Source organism: Labrus bergylta, chromosome 2 (genome assembly GCF_963930695.1).
Source record: "Labrus bergylta chromosome 2, fLabBer1.1, whole genome shotgun sequence".
NCBI classification, from domain to species: Eukaryota; Metazoa; Chordata; class Actinopteri; order Labriformes; family Labridae; genus Labrus; species Labrus bergylta.
Genome location: NC_089196.1, coordinates 8,202,890 through 8,223,979, shown reverse-complemented (window position 1 = coordinate 8,223,979; position 21,090 = coordinate 8,202,890). Strand labels below are relative to the sequence as shown.

The window sequence follows — 21,090 nt, the reverse complement described above, 5'->3', positions numbered from 1 at the left end:
ACTCTGCTGAATGACCTTCTATACAAACAGATGATTAGTCCCCAAGGACAACATAAAGGTCAAGGTTTCCATGTACAAACTTATACTTAATCATTAAAAATCATACATTTTTTCCAACTAGATGCTGAGACTTATTTACTTTTGGAAGTTTGAATGCCAAGATGATAACTTGCTTTCTACTTATCGCTATAGTGAATAAATTCAAAATAAACTGGTTAATCTTTGAGAAATAAGAGAATTAAGGAGGTGATATATGGTTGCTTTTGATCCAAGAGGTTTCTTGGAGTGTAAATCTAATGCAGGGAGTGAAGGAAGTATCCCAAATGAAACACCTTGAAAACATTTGGATACCAAAACAGTATTTATTGGCATTATCAGACTAGAGGTGAGGACTCCCACTTCATAATTATTGACATTCGTAGTGAAAAGAAAAAAATAATTGAACAGACACAAAATCAATGAAAAGAAGGTATGGCTTTGGTTAAATAACACTCTACTGATTGATTTGAATAAACAACTGTAACTCTTAAATAGAGTGAGAAGAGATTTAAGGCTCTACAATTCCCTGAAAACGACAAAAGGCCCAACATCTCTGCTGCATGTGATCCTTGACCATTTACAGACCCCACCTGTTTCTAATACAGTAGACACTACGCAGACGCTGAGGGTCATCTTAGTCCTACCATTTCTTCTAACAGACCTCCAGGCTTTTATTTTTCAGTGGACTCACAGAATTATAATATGAAAACAAAACTGGACTATTGACCTGTTGCAAGTATTTAGCTGAATTTGCCAGTGTTACCAGCTGAATCAAGAGCAAGGACAGCCTGCTGATAATTAAAGACAAAGGTGTTAATCCACAGTTAAAGTAACATGACAGAGGTGTTTGTAATGTCACAGCAAATTCTATGTATTTTCTTGCATTATGTACTTATTTCACAAATAACAAACATTCATCAGCTTCTCAATACAGTAAGGACACTGAACAAAGTGTCTTTTCTCTGCCTTTCAACCTGCCGCCTCCCCCTCTTTGAATAAGTGGTTATTAAACGCACATAGCTGCATAGGATATTTACAAAAGACTTCTCAGACACAGTGATTACAGTGTAAAAATAAACAACCTACTCCCAGTTTCTTTATGTAGTTCCACTTCACTGTATGAGAGAAAAATCTGTCATCAAATTGTTTCTCTTTTCTTCTCTGAAAAGATGAGGAATGATTTGGCAGCAAAAACATGAGATGTGTTAAAACGTGTGTTACTGAGATCGAACACTGCAGCTCATGGTGGCTCGCTTCAAAGTGAACTTCATTGACAGTCACAGTAAAAGATTTACCAATGCATGGTTTGACTTTGGCTTCAAAACAGGTGTACGTGAGATTTTTCCTTTCATAAACTCTGTTAGGTTGATTCACTTATAAAAGAAACTCAGCGTGAAAACAATCTGATACAAACACTTAAAAAATCTGTTTTTTTCAGACTGACTGAACGACTGCTGCTGTAAATGTCTAAAGACATTACAATCAATTTCACACCAAGTAATCTACACAGCCATTTCCAGTCGATGCTAAAGTGTTATGATGGCCAACTTCATGCTATGAAACAAAAACACTCATCTGTTGTAATAACATGATGTTTAAAAAAGCATCAGGTCACCTGCTCCTTGCTAAAGTTTCCTGATCTTCACACTCCCCCTACGGTTTAAAATGAGAGACGCTCAACCAGTGAGCAACAATGAAAAACATGCAGAGTATTTCCTGGAGATCTACAGTGTTCAGTAAGATTTCACCATCTTACCAGAAAAAAATAACATTGAAGATTTGAAAGCACATTGTTGAGAGATTTACAGAAAAGACAAGATTCAACACAGGATTTTAAAAAATGACTTCGATGCATCAGTGTTGATCTGAAAACCTTGTTGATGTCACCATGTGACTGTTTCGTACATTTTCTTGAGCTCATGATCATAACTGTCCTTTAAAAGCTGAGAAATATCTGCATCAAACACGACCCATTCAAAGCCTGTAAGAGCTTCAATGATGTAGACCTGTCTGTAAGTTTTAGTCTGACAGAGCGCTGGCTTTAACCACATGCACATACCTGATCCATACACACTTCCAATGCCCTCATCAGAACAGACACAACCTTCTTGAATCCCATCCCCTCACTATCTGTATTTAAATGCTGAAGACACAGACCCCACACATTGCGTGTTAAATGCGCTCACTCTCTAACTGAACAGTTTGATGAAGCAGCCGTGGCAGTACGGTTTGTCGTTCTGTTCTTTAAAGGTGCCTTTGTTGAGCTGTTTCAGGCAGAAGGCACACACAAAGTGCTCTGGGTGGAACTTCTTGGACATGGCTGTGATGCAGCGTCCCGTGATGGGCTTCTGACAGCCGGAGCAGAGGGAGCCTCGGCGTTCGTGGTAGTGCACCTCACAGTAAGGCTGGCCGTCGTGCTCAAAGAAACTTCCGTTCACAAATGGTGTGAAACACTCCTGTTAAAGAAGAGATGCATGAGGAGAGGAGGTTGACGTTATTCTTCTGCTCTTTTTCTTATAAAATGTTCATTTAGGCACCAGGAGAACTCGGGGAGAAATAAGGAAAGTGTTGTGCAGCAAATCTGAGATAAAGAAACTAATTCTACAAGTGACTGCAAAACTCAAACTACTCTGCAGAGCAAACATGGTTCAAGTGGTCTGGTGCAAGTACATATACACTTCTATATATGCAAAGTTGTCTCATGGTGAAAAAGTCAAATTCATTATCAACAGCCCTAACAGCCTCACACAGTGAAAGTGAAATTATTTCTGAAATTTGATGGTAATAAATGCAGTAGAAAGGGTGTCACCTTTGTGTGACCTTAAAAATCCCAAACTAAATAAGGTCTGTAAATAACAGTTTGATCATATAATCATGTTAAAGGTCTGAGGCTGGGATCATAGAGCCACTCCTTTTCCAGATTTGAGGAGTCGTTCTGGTGCTGTCACCTCAAAAAGGCTTCCAAATAGAGTAAAACACATCGCTGTCTCCTCTCCCAGCTCATCAGCTACATGTGGATGGCACTGAACACCGTCAGTATGAGAGCAGGAGAGAACCAGATCCAGAACAGTAAATAGCCCTGCTGAGAAACTTTACGCTATAGAATCGTTAGTGCAATAAAACCTTTTGAATAGGAACTTGAGACTAAATAAGATGACGCACGATTCATGACGCACCTCAATCCACTCTTTGTGAATTAATTCATACACAAAATAAAACATGTAATCATGGCAGAACTAAAACATACTGACCCTGCAAACAAAACACTCAGGATGCCAGAGGCTGCTCAGTGCTGAGATGTAGTTCTCTAAAATGGCTCTGGCACAGCCTCCACATTTTGGTGCAAACATGTCAAAGTAATCCTTCCTGCAGTAAGCCTTTCCATCCTTTTCATGAAAACCTACAGGAGAATTAAAGCGGCAGATTTTAATAGAAGATGCAAACATTAAACTCTAGTTTGTAGTAGAGTATTTGTACTTGTGATCATTTTAATACCTTCAGGGCCAAAGAAGGATCCACACTGAGCACAGAAGAAGTGCTCAGGATGCCAGGTCCTATCCAGCGCCGTCACGACTTTCTAAGCACACACAGTGGACAACGTTTATTATAGACTGACTGTAACTAACAAACAGATCAACACATGCATGTAAACAGTGGTGACTCACATCCAGGATGGGTCCGTTGCAGTAGTAGCACCTCGGGGAGAAGAGGTTGTGGTAATCTTTCTCACAGTATGGCTGACCTTCACGCTCAAAGAAGTTTCTGGAGCCGATCTCCTCCTGACAGTGCGTGCACACAAAGTGTTCGGGGTGCCATGTGCGGCCCATGGCAGTCACCACCTATACACAGACAGAAAAGAGGAATGCAGCATGTGTACAGCACAAATAATCATTTGATAATAAGCATAGATGATATAATCTAAACTACAGCAGCTCACCTGTCCTACAATGGGCTTACAGCAGGCACCACACACTCCTTTGGCGACCGTCTGCACACCCAGCTTGTTGAGGTCCGACTGCAGGCTGCCGAGCATGTTGTCCAGCTTGTTGACCTGAGTCGGAGGACCACCAGGAACCCCACCCTTTCCTTGGGCCATAATCTGAAATTTTTACATTTAAAAAACAGTCATAAATAAACAAATTTAACCCAGTTTGAAAAATCGAATATGGGTTTACTTTTAAGTATAAAAAAAAGTTATGTGTCAGAAGTGTGACAAACAGAAGGGAAGAGACGTGTTTCATGCCTGCATTGGAGGGAAGATTGGGTCATACTCTGTTTGGCAGCCTACAGACACCAGGACTTTAGGTGGAACTTGTGTCTCTGGCTCTGCTGGTGGAGGCTGGATGGGGGTTTTAAAAACAGGGGGAGGGGGCTCTGGTTTGGGAGCAGGAGGTTCCTGAACTGGGGAAGGTGAAGGTGAGGATTTGACAATATGCCGAGGGGCAGCAGGGACTGGTTCCGGGATGCGCTGCGGTTGTGGAGGTGCAGAGGGAGGTGGAGGAGGAAGTGGTGGGGGTGTAGGGACAGGGGCTTGCCGTACAGGGACGGGTCGCTTTGGTTCTTCTACAATAGGAGGGCGACGAGGGGCAGGGGGAGAGGGAGGTGGGAGCACCTTTCTCACAGGGACAGGGGAGTCAGGGGGAATAATGATCTGAAGGAAAAGAGAGACAAGAACAAGAGAAAAAAGGAAACAAGAGAGGAAAAGGTGTAGAAAACTGAAGGTGAAATTGATATATATTAGGGAAACTGTTGGGCACACAGCATCCAACCTTCTCGACCTCACTGTTGACCCCTTCAGGACGGAAACGCTGGGGTTTGGATGTGACAACGACGCCCTCCGTCAGCCAGTCATCAGACTGTTTACGCCGCCGCTCCGACCGGCCGATCCCAAACTTGCCCTGAAGCTCCTCTATGAGGCGGTCCTGAGAAGTGTTCTTGTTTACGATGACCGGTCCCATCTTCCTGCGCAGGTGACCGTCTCTGAACATGGGGTGCACGTTGGGAGTCTCCTTTGTGCGCCTAATCACTGATTTTATCTAAGAGGGAAGGGTGAGCACCTTGATATATGTCCACTGACACAAAACAAAGCTAAAGCAGGGGAGCAGATGAGTTATCATAATAAAAGGTCTTTAAATCTCCAACAGGCCAGGGTGCAGTGGTCAGTGGGCTCAGAGTCACACACATGCTTTGGTTAGATGCCTTTAAAACTCAGACACATCTTTTGCTCCCCCACAGAACTCTCTGAAATCAATTTCACAATGCAGGCTGCATTTGGTTCTTCTCATAATAATGGTGCAACAGTTTGCTAAATATCCCCACAACCAATCCGTGAGTACGAAGTGAGGAAGTCCTTTATTAGAAAGTACCACTTCCTTTCTTGATAAGCCTTTACACAACAAACTTCTGTTTGACAAAAGGTTATTCCCAGACAGGATTTATTTCATCATTTTGTTTTGTTTTTCTGTAGTTTTTTTCCCCCTGTCATAGCGCTTTTGAGTTTCTCGAAAAGCGCTATAGATAACCAACTTATTATTATTATCTTTACTAATGCAAAGCTGAACCACAGATATATATTTTTTTAATTAAAGTTCCTGCCCAGTTACATGGATATCAGGGCTGCACAGTGTAATAAGGACTCTATGGCTCAATAGAAGAGCTACAGTCATTTGTCTAACTCTAAAAAGTTAAAATGCTACAATTTGACAAAAAGAAAAAAAGGTGGCCAATTGATTGATTAATTGTTTCAGATCTACTTCACAAGTTTAAGGATTTATTATATATTAATAATTTTATAATACAAAGGACTCCCTTTTCTATCTAAGAACAATATTGTGCTGGCAAACGTTTTCAGTTATAAAAAAAGACAAATTCTTTATAGCAGAAGCTAGTGAGTGTCGAAGCATCAGTGTCATTAGCACGTGCAAATAAAAAAATAATGAAGCACAACGTGAGCAAAAACAAGCTCATCTCATGTCAGGCAGGAGTGGCGATGCATACGTGTCCGGATGCAGACACTCGGTCTATATTGGGAGTCTGCAGCATGGGCAGGTCCAGGGCCACGTCAGGGGTCCCGGGGCAAGAGGATGGGGTCATGGACTCATCCATCCAGCTGGCCTCTGTCAGCGGGGTCATGCTGCCATCTGTGTAAGGCCTCTCCGTGTATGGCGTCATGGTGCCATCAAATCCGTCATGGAAGGACATGGACAGCTCCTCATCCGCCCAGTCTAGATCCCCATTCCCGTCGGTGCCTCCGTCCACAGAGCCGTCTGTGATGGTGTTGGTGGCGCTAGTGAAGGTGTCGGGCTGCACGCTGTTTCTGTCCATGGGCAGGATGAGCTCCTCCTGCACATCCTGCATGCAGCTGCTCAGACACGGAGCCTCCATCTTCATCTGTTGCTCCTCCACGTGATTCTGTACAAAACTCATGGCCAGCAGCTTGTCAAGAGCCTCGTCCAGGGAGGGCTCTGCTGCAGGGGGGGGGCGCTGTACAAAGAGTGGGACTGTGGGAGTGGACTCTATCAGCTGTCTGCTGGGGCTGGTGGAGGCCAGACGAGAGGGGACCATGACTGGAGAGACTGAGGATGGTGAAGATGTTTTTGGGGAAAAAGAAGGGGGAGAGAGAGAGAGAGGCATAGGGAAGGGTGAGGGTGTCTTTGGAGCAGAGAGAGGAGGGGTAAGGTTTTTCACAGGAGTCGGGGTGGAGTAATTCAAATCAAGATCTTGAAAAGAAGGAGACCCCCTGATTTCAGAAGCACAGGACCATTTACTGCAAGTATTTGAGGGCGAGACACGTTCTACAGATGGACTAGGGGACTTGGAGGACTTGTGGTCCAGGACGGTGTTAACCGAGGTCAGAGAGGGGGTGGTGGTGGCGTTTGAAGGACTCGGACTATTTCTCATCAGGTTAGAGTTACAGGAAGTGGACTGACAGAGGACAAGCAGAGACTTGGTCTGAGAGGAGAGCATGGTGGCAGAGACATCTATAACAGAGTCCAGGTCTGGCTCACTGGCTGCAGACAGTGAGGACACAGGACTGTGGGGAGGGAGACGGTTTGAGTGAGGCATCAATGTACCGTCTCCTCCGTCCTCATCTATGTGCAGCTCGAAACCAGCGGGCAGAGAGAAGAGAGGAGAGGCACAGGCAGATGGGTGGGACAGAGGAAGGGAAGGAGAGGCCGCTGGAAGGTGAGGAGAGCTGGGTCCTGTAGGGTCCAGCAGAGAGCCCAAAGAGGTGGGCTGGAGGACAGAGAAGCATAAGCAAGATAAAAGGGAAAGGACAGAGAAGTTATCAGGAAAAAGTCAGAGTGAGGATCATGTTTGTTTGACAAAGTGAAGCCTCTCTGCTGCTTGGTACCTTAAAGTCAGACAAAGAGGCCATCAGCTCGTCCAGCTCTCTCGTGGCACAGGAAGCTGACATCCTGGCCTGCTGCTGAGAGGGCGTGTCCAAATCACTGTGACGAGAGGAGGGGCTGGAAAAAACAATAATACTATTTATTATTATTATTGAAAACAAGGGAAACATCACTTAAAGCAGATATAATTATACATTTTCTAAGTTAAGGCCATTACATAACAAGTCCATTTTTTTTCATCCAAAACTGAAGCACGTTAGAAAATAAATACGACCTCATGTTGGGTCAATCATGTTTGCACATGATTGTATGTGCCAGCTGCTTTTCAGGATCAATTGCTTGGCCGAAATTGGAGGTGTTCTTTAAACATCCAGTGATTGGTGCAGTGTATCAAACTGCACCACTGAAATCCTCAAATACACCTGGGAGTGATCTGGATAATTTCCTTATCAACAGAGAAAACTCTCCTTTATAGACGGGTGAACGTCTCCTCACTCTTGTCTTGTTTTCAGCAGTGGACAGACAGTTTCTTTAAATTGAGTGAAAGAACCACAAAATCATCTTCCCTGCTTGATCACTCTGCATGATGAGTACGAGACATTTTGTCTCATATTGTGAATTTTCACAATTAATGGAAAATTCAACGCAGCAAACTCAGTGTGCAAGGTGTCTGTGTATAACATTTTTTATTGGATCACGGATCTGAAAAACGCATCCCAAAATAACCTGACCTGGTGACCTTTACCACAAGGTAAATAACTTAAAATAAAAATCTCCAACAGGTGTTGTATTACCTCACAGCTCCTATAACAAATGCATTTTGACACTAAGCAGAAAAAAAAGCTATTCAATCATTAGTTTATGCATCAACTGGCCTGAGGTGTAAATGTAGGAATGTCGACAACATAAAGTTTCTTTCATTCTTTCAGTTTGTTTACAAACTTGAAACTTAAAACTATTGAAGTCAATGAGGAAACAACGTATAAAAGTGCAGCAATTATCTCCATATTTAAACAAATATCCTGTCTACCAGCCTTCTATTGGCTTTAATCCCAGGCTTCAGGATTAGACATTAGGCACATTCTTAAACATTTCTACTTTCTCATTTGGTCAGACCTCCCGCAGCAGAAGAACGTTTTTTCGATGCAAGACCTTTTGTTCCTCAGCTTCAGGGAACATTCATGGAAGTCTACACTGAGGATATACAGTCAGTCAAAGTGAGAGAAACGATGCAGTGGACAGATTGTGTGTACCTGGGTGAAGGCACTGAGCCCTCCAGCTCGTCCAGCAGACTCTCCACGGTGGGTCGGGTGTCTTCAATCCTGGTTCCGTTTCTGTTGGGTGTCTCCTGAGCGGGAGGGCTCACCATGATGTCGGGGGCGCTGCCGTTCTCGTAGTGAGTGATGCTGCAGGAGGGTAAGGGTGGAGCTGCCTCCTCTGTGGACACAGAACTTTAAAATCTAATCCTGGTCACCACAAATACAATCCAGTAAACCTTAAGCTTTTCTTTTTGTACCTGTGGTGGGGAATGAAGGCGAGCTCTGCTGCACGGCGTTGAGCTCCAGAAGCAGCCTGTCGAGCTCTGACAGGTTACTCCCCAGAGCAGAAGTCATGGCTGCTGTCGACGAGTCGGATGATTTCTGTTTGTTTGGAAAACTGAAGAGGAGACAGGAATAGATGATGCTTTTTTACTGAGGTTTAACAAAAATGAATAACTTCTTACACACAATATATTAGTGTTTTACAGGATACCTGTAGACGTGGTCCTCTTCAATGTGAGACAACGGCGAGCTGCTGCTGTCCCTCGACCACGAGCTCTTGTGGGCTGAACCTAAAGACTGCAGAGGGGACAATAGTCAGACATACTGAGAAAAATGTCATTTTAAAATCCATTATGACCTAATGTAATGGTGTAAGACTTGACATCCCTGGATATTATCATAGAATATACATATAATACTTTGTCAAACATTTGATGCTGCTATGTTTTCATGGATCTCTTAAACCTCTTTCTTGCCGTGTCATTTTCTTCTTCTTGAACTTACCTGCTGAGAGGAGTGGATGGAGTCGGGCTGATCTATCAGGGATCCGTTCAGAGCCTCGGCTGAGGGTGGAGGAGGGACCGGAGGAGGGACTGACACATCCTGGTAGGAGTGTCCTCCGGTGGGGATGGAGTAAGGGGTCTCGTCAGACAGAAACACAGGCCGCTTTGAGATGTGGGACGTAGTGGATTCCAGGTCCGCCAGCAGTGCGTCTGAAAGATTCAAAGTTTCACTACATGTTATTTTGGTACTGGACAAATAAGAGCTTTTTTTTTAAATCCTTTGATAATAGGTTTTACAATGCTGAGATCATTGGGAGTGACTCTTTTAATGCTATAAATCAATACCTTATTCAAAAACACTTTGAAACTGGACTTGTTTCTCATTATCAAAACATTCGCACAGCAGAATAAAATATCATGGCTGTCATAAGCAACTTCTGTTTTAGAGCTACAAAAAAAGAACTTCTTGCAGCTAAATGATCAGGTGAAAAAAGTAAAACAGCGTGCAACTGGCATAGACTGTATGGTTAAGCAAAGTTACCACAATGAGAGCAATCAGTGTTTTTCCATTACACATTTCAAGATTGCTTAATTTCAAACTCTTACATTAAGGTTGTTAAAATTGGCGTAAATCCAAAAGGAAGTAGTTTTATCTTGAAAAGCAGGATTTTTGCGATGTTAGTTTCTTTGTTTGGGGAATATCAAACATCGGTTGAACAACTGTATCAGCAGATATCAGTCCTGTTGATGGACACTGGCTCTTTTGCCAAAATAATGTGACATCCACCAATGTGTATCTGTTGTATCCCATCAATTCAACGCTGATAGGCTAGTATACCTAACGGCTGTTTCAGGGACGAGGTTTTAATTAATGATAAGTCACCATTGATTTGTTTTCATGGTCAAATGTCAGCATTGGGGAGTCTTACATCATCTCTGACAAAGATCTCTGTCATGCAGTTTGTATGACAAGCGATATCTCAAGAGAAGAGACTACTAGCAACAATTTGAATACATTAAATCTCAGAAAGCAGCTACATGTTTATGTCAAGCATCATATCGGTGTCAGCTGTGATATTCACAATCAGTGCATCCCTACTCTTTATTGTCGTTCAAGGGTATCCAAACATCTCTTCTTTCTTCTCTCCAAAACCTGACACAGGGATTCCTTGTGTTATCTGAGCAAATACACCCATCAGAGACTAACTCCTGGGCTTCTTTTGCAAGTTATTCAACCTGAAAACATGGTTGGACTGGAGCCCAATGAATTCTTTGCTGGGGTTACTGGGTGCTCTGAGGCGACTCCTGACTGTGGTGTCAGGCTGTAAACAGACAATGGCAGCGAGTCAGTCTCTCATTCTAGCCTGTCACCAAAAAAAGCTTTCTCCTCAGTACAGATCATCCAACAGTAAGACCACATGTTCAACACAGCATGTCACTGAGCCCATCTTCATACCATAACCCATCAGGCCTTCATGAAACATCTCTCTGAAATCCTCCACATACTTTGTCCATCAGTGGACACTATAAATACAACCCTGCTGACAATAAGAGATACCTGTCTGTGAGCTCAATCCATCATTTCAGTGTCTTATACCTCTGTGTAATAATGTTTGACTAGTCTCTGTTTTATGGGAACGAGCGTGAGCTTCACAAGACAAACCGATAGGGACAAAGACGCAGACGGACAAAGTGTTTCTGAATCCTGTCCAGGGTTGAGAGAGGGTACAGTGTTTCCCTGCTGAGTGTTCGCTGGAACGCAGGAACAAAATAGACTCTTACATCACATCGTCCATCCATCCACAGCCCGTCCAGAATAGACCACAGTTACCGGCTGCGTACTGTTACGCTACAGGGGGCTAGAACGGTTACAGCCTGTTTCAAGGAATCGCTTTTACAAGTGATACGACCAAAGAAGTAGCAGCAAAAACTGTCTGACTGGTACCTTCTGAAGGATAATCAATTCATGTAAGAAGTGCTGCTCTACATATTAAACCTGTTCTGTTTATATAGGTAGTGATATATTCTTATATTTATTGTAATATAACTAGAACTCTTGACGTCTTGAAAAAGAAAAAGAGTTTGACATCAGTTGAGTGATGATAAGTATTTGTTCACACACTAGACTTTTTTCTCTCGTATTTATCACCTAACTTCTCCAAAAACTCCATTCTATAAACACATAAGTGTGTTACTTTCGCTATGAATCCTCAGCAATGGTAAAGTTTTTAAGGATGTGGAGTTTGATCGAGTCTAACCACAAATAGTCAGAAAGACACCCTGAACCCTGAGAATCCTTTCACACTGAAGTAACCATAAAACACAAATAAACATATTTGGGGAATAATTGTCTCCCTCAGGCTTGGAACAAAGGAAGCTTCTCCCTTACCTATCTGTACCAACATCTACACACATATCAAACATCAGAGCATTCACATCAACATCCAAAACATGAAATAAAAAGGCAGGTCCCAGTTATCAAAACAACTAACTCGTATAAAAGTTTTTAAAAAAGCCAGTATCTCTACTCACGTTATTGTTTCCACCTGATATACTGGTAAATTCCTCCGTCACAAATATGTTTTATATGTGAGTCTGTGTGTGTTTGTAAATGTGTGTGAAGCAGACAGCAGTTCAGACAAAGATAGTGTGAGCCAAAAGGAGTGATAACATACTGCTGAACTGCTGAGGGGAGGGGTCTGAGGGCAATAATTGTGTGACGTATCCTTTCAATGGCTCTTTATCTTTATAAAAAAATGTCATGATTAACCTTTAATCTGCACTAAGAAGTAGAGCTTCTGGTTATACGATTGTGACTTCTGTTGACTTGCAGCTTAAACTTGTAAACATGTATGTTTTTATGTTTAACTCAATACTTAGGACGAGGAGGTTAACAAGTATGATAAACTGAAGCCTCTTACAATCTCTTAACTTTCACTCGGCTATATCCTGCTACTACTCTTCATCAGACTCTTCATCCCAAAGGGCGATCCAGCCCAGAAGCTATGTGTTGAAGTCCTGAAGTTTGACATAAACCACATGGGAGCACGAGCCTATTTAAAGCGGGGAGCTCAGCCAGTGGCCCATGTCTGCGCAAATGTGCTGAAATATCATGACAAGCTCAAAATAATCTGCACCTGGTGCTGACATGCTAAACAAGGTCTGACTGAAGTTGACTTTGTTCCTCATAAAACAAAGCCTCAACATAGAAAAATACCACAACTGGTTTTCAGGATCAAGGTGAGTCACATTAAATACAGTGTCGGGTCTATATTCACTATCCGTGGCGGCTGACCTTAAAAGATGTCCAATAAAAAGGATTCATGTCCAAACACTTTCTAATTATGGTAATTTATTCCTAGAAAGTTTTTTGTGGCTTTGATAGAGAGGACAGCCGTACTGCCTGAGGTCCCCCAACACATTCAGACGCAGGAGCCAAGTCTGTAAGACCCCCTCTCTAATGATGTCTCGGCACTCTTCACACCCCTCCCACATGCTGATACCACACATCTGTGACTCAGGCTGAGGCCAGCGATATACAGTGGACATTTTTACACACTGATTTCATCTTTCAATAGAACTTTAGTGCCAAATGAATTATGCCTATTTTCTTTCTTTCTTTTTTTTTTGTTCATAGAAAATGTTTCAATCTCTGTTTTCTCAAGAATTAGGTATTGATAAAAGAAACAGGACGGTAAATCAATTGATTGGGCTGAAAACGTAGCATCTACTTGTTTTTATTTGTGTTTTATTTACTAGGTGACACATAGTGATTTGTATCATTTTATTATTCTGACATGGAAAACTGGGTGGACACCCCGGCAGAAAGAGAACATAAAGTCATCTGATGTCATTTAGATAAAATGAGTATTGTTTTTATTATTCATTATTAAGTCAGTACAAATGAGAGCTGAAGGATATTGGAAAAAAAATGGCATTGAGACCTCTTTCTTTCTGTGATATATCTGGAAACTAAAAAATACAGGAAGTCATTCCAAATGAAATGCAATGAGTTCTCATAGCTAAAACAATTAACACTTGAATCATACAATCATAAATTAATTATTTTACTAGGTCCATTATTTAAACTTAGGGCTGCATGATATTGTTTAATTGTGTGATAAGAATATGAAGTGCAATAAATAACCAATATTTTATCAAATCTGTAGAAGCTTCAGCTAAAGCTGCAACATGTTTCAAAAGCTTTTCTTCACCACGAAATTGGCCCAAAGTTATCTGAAGGCAGCGGATAGCTTTAGCTTCATGTGACTGCATCCAAATGGTAAGACAGCATCACACAATACTCATCCATTCGTACAGTGTACACATGCTGAGTGAAAAAGCTTTGTTTGAAGTTCTTATTTATTGTGATAATCCTCACTTGTGTGATTTGTTCATAGTGAATGTTCATATTGTGCTAATAATACAATTGTGATTAATTGTGCGGCCCTACAACAAAGCTTTATACAAATCTACAAATAATAAAAGTGCCAAATATTGAAATATGATGCTGCTGGATTTGAACTGACTCAAGTGTTGTCACACTAGACGCAAGAAAAATGTGTTTCAGTAACTAAATCCCAAACCCAAAAGTCTCACCTTACATTATTTTGTAACTTTTAACTAAACTCTAAAATGCCAGAAACATGAATAAAAACATACAACATGATAGCTCATAAAAACAGGTGAAATAAAATAGACGAGAGAGAGAGAGAGATGTTAAAATGATTGACTTTTGAAGAGTGTGTCTTAAGAGGGCACTGAGTTTGCTCACCTCAGATACAGAGCATCTCTTCGATACAGCAGCAGGTCATAAAAGAATAAAAAGATTACAGATGCTACAGAAAGTATCTTCCTTCATGTAACACAGGAGGGCAGTATTGAGTCTGGTCTGACAATAAATAACGAGCCTTCTTTACTCTCACTTTGGTCCGCTAAGAGTTAGGAGCATTACGAGTGCAAACATGCACTGAAGGCCAACTAACAGGCTAATCTTTTCCATTCCAGACAGGGGGTCGGAGCCACCATGGACAAAGTCCAATTCTGCTCTAACTTCATCCTGACTCAAAGGGCCATTGTGCGCGGTCTGGAGGAATAAAGCTGTCATCAGAGAGGATATGACTGGGACTAATAATTCAACATGAATTCATCAAACCTCAGTCAAACAAAACACAGATTCACTTTCACAGCGGCTGTCAGGGGGAAGCATCTGCGGTCTTGCTGTGGTTACTAATTCATTACACTCCACAAACAACTCTCAACTTATGTGGATACTGTTCACATTCTTGTGGCAGTGGGTGCATGCACCGTCTTGCCTCTGTACACCCACCCACCCACCCACCCACCCAAAGGCTCTGCCACAGTCCTGCAGTGTTTATCAGATGGGAGTGAAGGTGCATGAGGAATTCCTCACATTCCTGTGTCCACTTTGCAGAAAAAAAGCAATCACACAGGGACACGGGGAAGGTGGCTTATTAAAAGGCACAATCCACCCTGTCCTTAAACGAATCAAAAAGATGCTTTGTAATATGCAGTAAACACATTCCTTTAATGCCACATTATATGATTGTAGGTAGAGAGCTTGTGAGGAATGTGTTTGAATACAAAACACCATCTGTCAGTGGAGAAAATGAGAATAATGTGTTGACAATTACAGGACCTATTCCACTAACTACAGCATGCTTTGAATTCCAGGATAAGGGAGATGTCAATGTTTTTACTGCCCATTTCCCGCAGAGCCAGGAGTACAGTGAAAGCAGGCAGGGAGTGAGGGGGACACAGGGGATCGGGTGGGAGGGGGGGTAAGCTTCTCTATTAACATGTGGGCATTGGTGACGGGCCGCCAGGGTCCACAGCTCACCTGTTTATAGCCACGGAGCAAAGAGCAGAAACTGGCCTCAGCCCCACACCGAAACCCAACCCCATCAGGCCAACCCCGACATGATATTTATATCAAACAAGGCAGGCAGGGGCCAGGGAGAGGGGGAAGGGGAGGTGGGGAGATACCAGTGAGACATGCAGTGAAAGCTGAGGGACAGAGAAAGACAGACAGAGAGAGAGTAAAAGATTGAATGAAAGAAAATGGACCAACTGCCAAGAGATTAGAGAACCAACACTACAAAGAATGATCCTAACGCTTACACGTGACCTCTGTTCACACAAAGGATGGATGGTTGTAGGAGCAAACTGTCAGAAACACAGAGGCATCTGAAAGTGATTTAAAACTTCAAAATAAACATCCCTATTAATACCAAACCCAGCAGCCCCATATCAGAAAGATGGCCCGCCCCTCGAGAGAACGCTGCACCAAAATAAAAGCGCTTCCCCACAGAGCAGTAAATCAGATGACGGGGGAAAGTCTAAAAAGACTGATGTAACACTCAGTCACTGAGGACACATTCAAAGCCATGCATGTGTGAGGAACGACCGTCGGCTTTTGTGCCATGAGAGAGTGTAACTGGGAAGGAAGAGGAAGACCCTCACAGAAAGGCTTTGTTGTGCTAAAACACCGACTGACAACACCGAGACCCAAACATGACTTTAACCGCTTATGTGGAGAAGAAGAAAGTTTACCAGGGATCAGAAAGTGGAAGACGTTTGTCATAACCCTGTGGCTTAACATTAGGTGTATAAGAAAATACTCATAAAACACTAGGGCTGGGTATTTCCCACAATGCCACGATACATATCCTGACACAAAGGCCACGATACGAAACAGATCGTGATATACATTCATTTTGGATAATGACCATGTCCTACATCAGCTGTTCTTTATTGTTGAGAATAACAGCAGAGGCGTATTAAGGGTCCTACAATTTAAACCACTTAAATTCAGAACCTCAGAGATCCTAGAAATACATTAAAATATTTTAATCCCAGAGCTTTGGTTATGGTGTTATCGTGAACTGCAACATAGGTCGTTGTCTTTCAAAACTGTCATCACAGCTTTGCAGCCATATCGATTCAGTAATATCTGCAGCGATACATGTATTTACAAGGAGCACATGACGGTTATATTGATTTTTTGAGCACAGCCCTATAAAACACTGTATCGACACAGATTGTTATTGTTATGGGACATTTGACATTTTATCTTGATCAATGTCTGTGAGTTGCACAGCAATCACCCCAAATCTAAATTAATCTAAGTAACAATTTGATGTCAGCGTTTGATCCTTTTGAAGAAACTGTTTTCTATATCCAGTGTTACAGACATATTACAGTCATTTCTAAACACATTAAGCTTTGATAGCCAGGCCTCCAACTAAAGGGAGACAAAGTGTAGTGGAAATTAAACATTAGACATTAAAAGTGATGGGATGGGATTTCCTGAGCTTCTTTCAGACATGAAGCTTCTCTGTCTGAGGTTCCCAGCCTCAGTCATGTTGGAGGAATCCAATTCCTACTTCATTAGCCAAAGAGATGTCAGATAGTCAATCAGCACTGTTTTCTGAGCCGAGTTATAAAGGCAAAGGAACAGCATGCAGGAGAGGAAGAGACTGAAAGATGCAGCTAGTGAAGCAGCAATGTGATGCAACAGCATTAAACAGTTAAACAGTGTGTTTAGCAGCAGGGTCACAGACTGAAGGCCCACAGCTGACCTCCAGCTCTGACTCCACTCATTGTTTTTCTCCTCTGTTTCCTCAGGATGTGGGGCAGGGTCTGTTGCCTAAGCGATGAGGTCAGCCATGCAGCTTTCTCTTCCCCAGACCCAGAGCAGGATGGGTGTGGAGCTCGAGAACGAGACTGATTTACAGTCAGGAGCGTCCCTCTGGCCGAGCAGGCGAGCCCGCTGGTTAGGCCCGGTATGCACTAACCCTGCAGCACTCACGGGGTGATGATAGCTAGTCTGGTAACACTAACTCCGTGCTGCCGACACACAGGGACACAGAAACCACTAAAGACCTTCTAAGATCTTTTGGTATGCTGTGCAAACGCTGTAAACATTTAAGAGCATGCTGCTTCTACGACAGCCAACTCTTACCCCCGCCTGGTGAATAAGACCTTCATCTGCAAGGTGATCACCTGATATACTATTACAGTGAAAGGTCTGTTTAGCAGGCGCAGCTCTCCCAGTTGTTTCCCCCCACGTATACATGTGGGTCATAGAGGTCTGCATAATAGAGCTGAGTGACTCACTGTTTTGGGGGAATGTTTGCATTAAAGCCATTAAAAGTATCTGCGCTTTGCTTTTTTTTTTTTTTACAATAACTTAAGTTGTCATAACATGTAATGTCAGTAGTCTGTAAATTTGACCTCACAAAAATTGACAGCGTTCAGTTTTATTGATTATAAATAATATTTGTATAGCTTTATGTTCACTTAAGTCACAAATCTTCAACATAGTTCAGGTCTGTAAAGATCCTTTTCCCCCCAGTGTTAACCTGCAGACGAGGAGCAAACTTAGACAGCCCAGTGAGATCAGTCCGTCTGAATCTCACACAATCCTGAGGAATTCACGGAGAGAAGAGCGTCTGACCCCACAGCCATGAAACACAGGACCACAACGGTCCAAAGGACAGTGTGCCACATGGCAGGTAAAAGTGCAACAACAGCAAGGCTCAGTCAGGCTGCCACCTGGACTGTTAAATACTGATCTGAGTAAATCTGTGGAAAACTCTGAGTCACAGGAAAAGACCTGAATGGTGCTCAGTCTACGCTGAGGGAATCCCCTTCCTCGAGCGTTCAGACGTGTAGGCAGATCAATATACACGGGACGACGGAAAGAGTGGAGTCTGATCGGGTTTCCAAACAGCTCCATGTTAACCCGTCAGTCATCAATGAACCATGAGCCTGTGGGGGGGTTTGGTTGATGGCGGTTTACTGAAAATACAGTATACCTCAGTTCTAAAGTTTAGTTTGTTTATTGTTTCGTGGACAAAGTACAAATATGTGGTTTCATATTTAGGGAGCATATTTGGAGAGGTCTGCCACATGATGTGTATAGAAAGTTTACATTAACACTCGAGCAGTTGGCAGCTGGTGATCTTCAGGGCTCTACCATCTCAGACGACCAGCCCGCAAAAGTCAAAGATGTCTACATTCATCTCTATCATATTCAGGAGGGCCTATATTTGATGAAAACCGACTGAAAGCAACAGCCTGCATGAAGCTGAGAGCGGTGGTAGGAGGTGAGTCATGACCCAGAGAGTATTTGGCCTTGGACCCCGACACGGAGTGATGTTCGACATTCCTCAGCAGCCTCGCCCCCTCCTTCAGCTCACTGTTCGCGATGCTTCACTTCGACCACAGGCTCCCTCTCAACCAACAATCAGCCCTTTCAGTGGCCCATGGCTGCTCCAGCATCTAACATGCCCTAGAGGTATTCTCTCAGCAAGCCAAGACTCAAAATGCAGCCCATCATCTTTCCACTTAAACAATCCACAACAAGTCCATGTTACTGCTTCTGGACATCAGTGCAGAGCATCACTACAGATACATGACACAGGCTTTAGATGAGATTTATTCTGAATTAGCAAAGCAAATATAGTGAGGTGACCAGCTGGTTCAAACTATAACAACAAAATTAGAAGTTCAGAGGTTCAGTGCCAAAGGTCAGAGGCCAATGAAGTGAAGAGGTGACTGGGCAGTGAGGCACAAAAAATAGATGGAGCTGATGGACTGCACGGAGGAGCTTTACATTAACAGCACATGTTCATGATTGGAATCGATGCAAGTACTGATCTAAGTAAGTGATCAAATAATGGTGCTTAAATGATTACTTGAAAATTGGTTAAGAAATATTTATCAAACAATTAGTATTTCAGAAAAACTGACCAAAATAAACACATATCAGTTGCTACAAAGCATACCATTGCTGCTTATTCTAATCATGACATATTGCATACTAGTAGTGAGTTATATTCAAAATGCAAAATAATCTGTGTGAGCATCAAAATCAGATAAAATTAACTCTAATCTGATTTTTAAAACCAGACAAAAGGTATTTTTCTATTTAAACACAGACTATTGTTTTCAGTCAGTCAGTGAATTTTTGTCATTTTAATTAGCTTGTTGATAAAAGTGAGGTAATGCTTTTTCACTACATGACTGAATTAATGACCCACTCAATAGTGCAGTGTGAGGGGTTTTAATCTGGTCTGTGCAGAGACAGAACGGGGTTTTTTTTTTGACACAGATACAACAATGTGTGACACAAAACCTTTCCTGTAGCAGGAACAATCAACAGGATAACAACACAAGGTCATAGACAGGTCTGCCTACAACCAAGAAGTGCTGTCACAACCTCTGCCTTGGAAAGAGGAAATGTTGATTTTCTTCAGGGTGGGTTTCTTCCTTTAAATGTATTGCGAATGTCCAATCACAACTTAATGTCCTCTCCAATCTGAACCTCCTGTATCAAGGCTTTTCCACCAGGAAAGGATAGTACAATGTGGGTTTTATGCTCCGTAAATAAGTATTACTATCAGGGAAGTGTGCTCCATCAGGCTGGGGATACATGAAAAGGCAGGCAGTCCGGGTCTGAGCTCACATTGTGGCAGTCTAAATGAGGAGGCCTGTTGACTCCAACACTTCAAAGCTGGAATGAATAGCCTGGGGCCAAAAGTTGAAGAGGTAATGTAAAAGATCGGTGTCAAAATGTCAGCCAAATGTCTCCTCCCTCTGGCATACTAATTGGTTAAAAGTAATCAACCTAAACGAGAACACTATTGTATTGCAGAGTTAGAAACTTTACTGCAAAGAGCGAAAAGTTTAAAAGGAGGAGGTGAAGGCTAGCGATGTCCAGCAGCTAAGTTACTACGATGCTTTTTTTTAAATAAAAGGGATAAAGTCTTAAATGTGCCCAATAGTAGCTCAGCAGTTCTGTACTTAAATATTTCTGACGGAAAACATCAAGCTTTGTCGGTGTAAGGTGAGCACACTGGTGTTTTAAACATAACATCTCGCCGTACATTAACTCCTCCACCCTGCTACCCGCTCCTCACTCCTCTATTTAAACAGAGCATTTTTAAAAGCTTTATTACTCACCTAAATCATCCATAGTGGCAGCCGGACTGTAGGCTGTGTCCGTTTAATGGTTAGTGAGGCTCTCAACCGGACACAAAGTCTTTATTTTTCCTCCTCAAACTTCACCACTGCTCTGTTTAGAAGTTGGTCAGGATAGCTCTCGTGGACGCGCATCAGAATGTGCATGTGTACTTTACGGGAGCGCGCACTGCCTGATACTCGCTGGTGGGCGACACCTAGCGGGCAGAAGATGGAATTACAACTTTAAAACTGATTTCACTAGACTGACATCATGCTTAGGTTTTCTTGAGATTACAAATTTGTTGACTAGGAATTTTTTTTTTAGGACAATTTTGGGGAAAATGTATCATTACGTTTGAGGGGTTTTTTTTGTAGCTTAAGTTTTTATTAACTTTTAACAGTTTTTAAAACAATGCAGCACATCTTATACCAAAAAAATAAAAAGGTACAGAGCACTTAGGCAGAGCATGCAAGTCATCTCCTAACATGAGATAACAAAAATAACAAAATAATGCCACAGACATAAGAGAGGTACAACCACCAACATGAATCCATTCTATGACCTTATTTTAACATGTTGCCAAAACAGATCCCATATCTCATCTTACCACCAACATTCATTTTTCCCAACATGTTTTCATATGAAGAGATCTTAACCATTTCGTC

At 42.3% G+C, this 21,090-nt stretch overlaps 1 protein-coding gene across 1 annotated transcript; it reads right to left on the bottom strand.

The window, feature by feature from the left end:
- Positions 1-338: 338 nt before the first annotated feature.
- LOC109982075 (uncharacterized) lies at positions 339-20,568 on the bottom strand. Its single transcript, XM_065963854.1, has 14 exons — positions 20,425-20,568; positions 9,437-9,645; positions 9,144-9,229; positions 8,908-9,047; positions 8,645-8,828; positions 7,394-7,508; positions 6,037-7,275; positions 4,809-5,075; positions 4,283-4,690; positions 3,977-4,138; positions 3,705-3,878; positions 3,535-3,616; positions 3,291-3,439; positions 339-2,495 (listed from the first exon to the last, which is right to left on the bottom strand). Exons 1-14 carry the CDS (start codon positions 20,435-20,437, stop codon positions 2,229-2,231), a joined length of 3,495 nt encoding a protein of 1,164 aa, XP_065819926.1. The 5' UTR covers positions 20,438-20,568; the 3' UTR covers positions 339-2,228.
- Between the last annotated feature and the right edge of the window lie 522 nt (positions 20,569-21,090).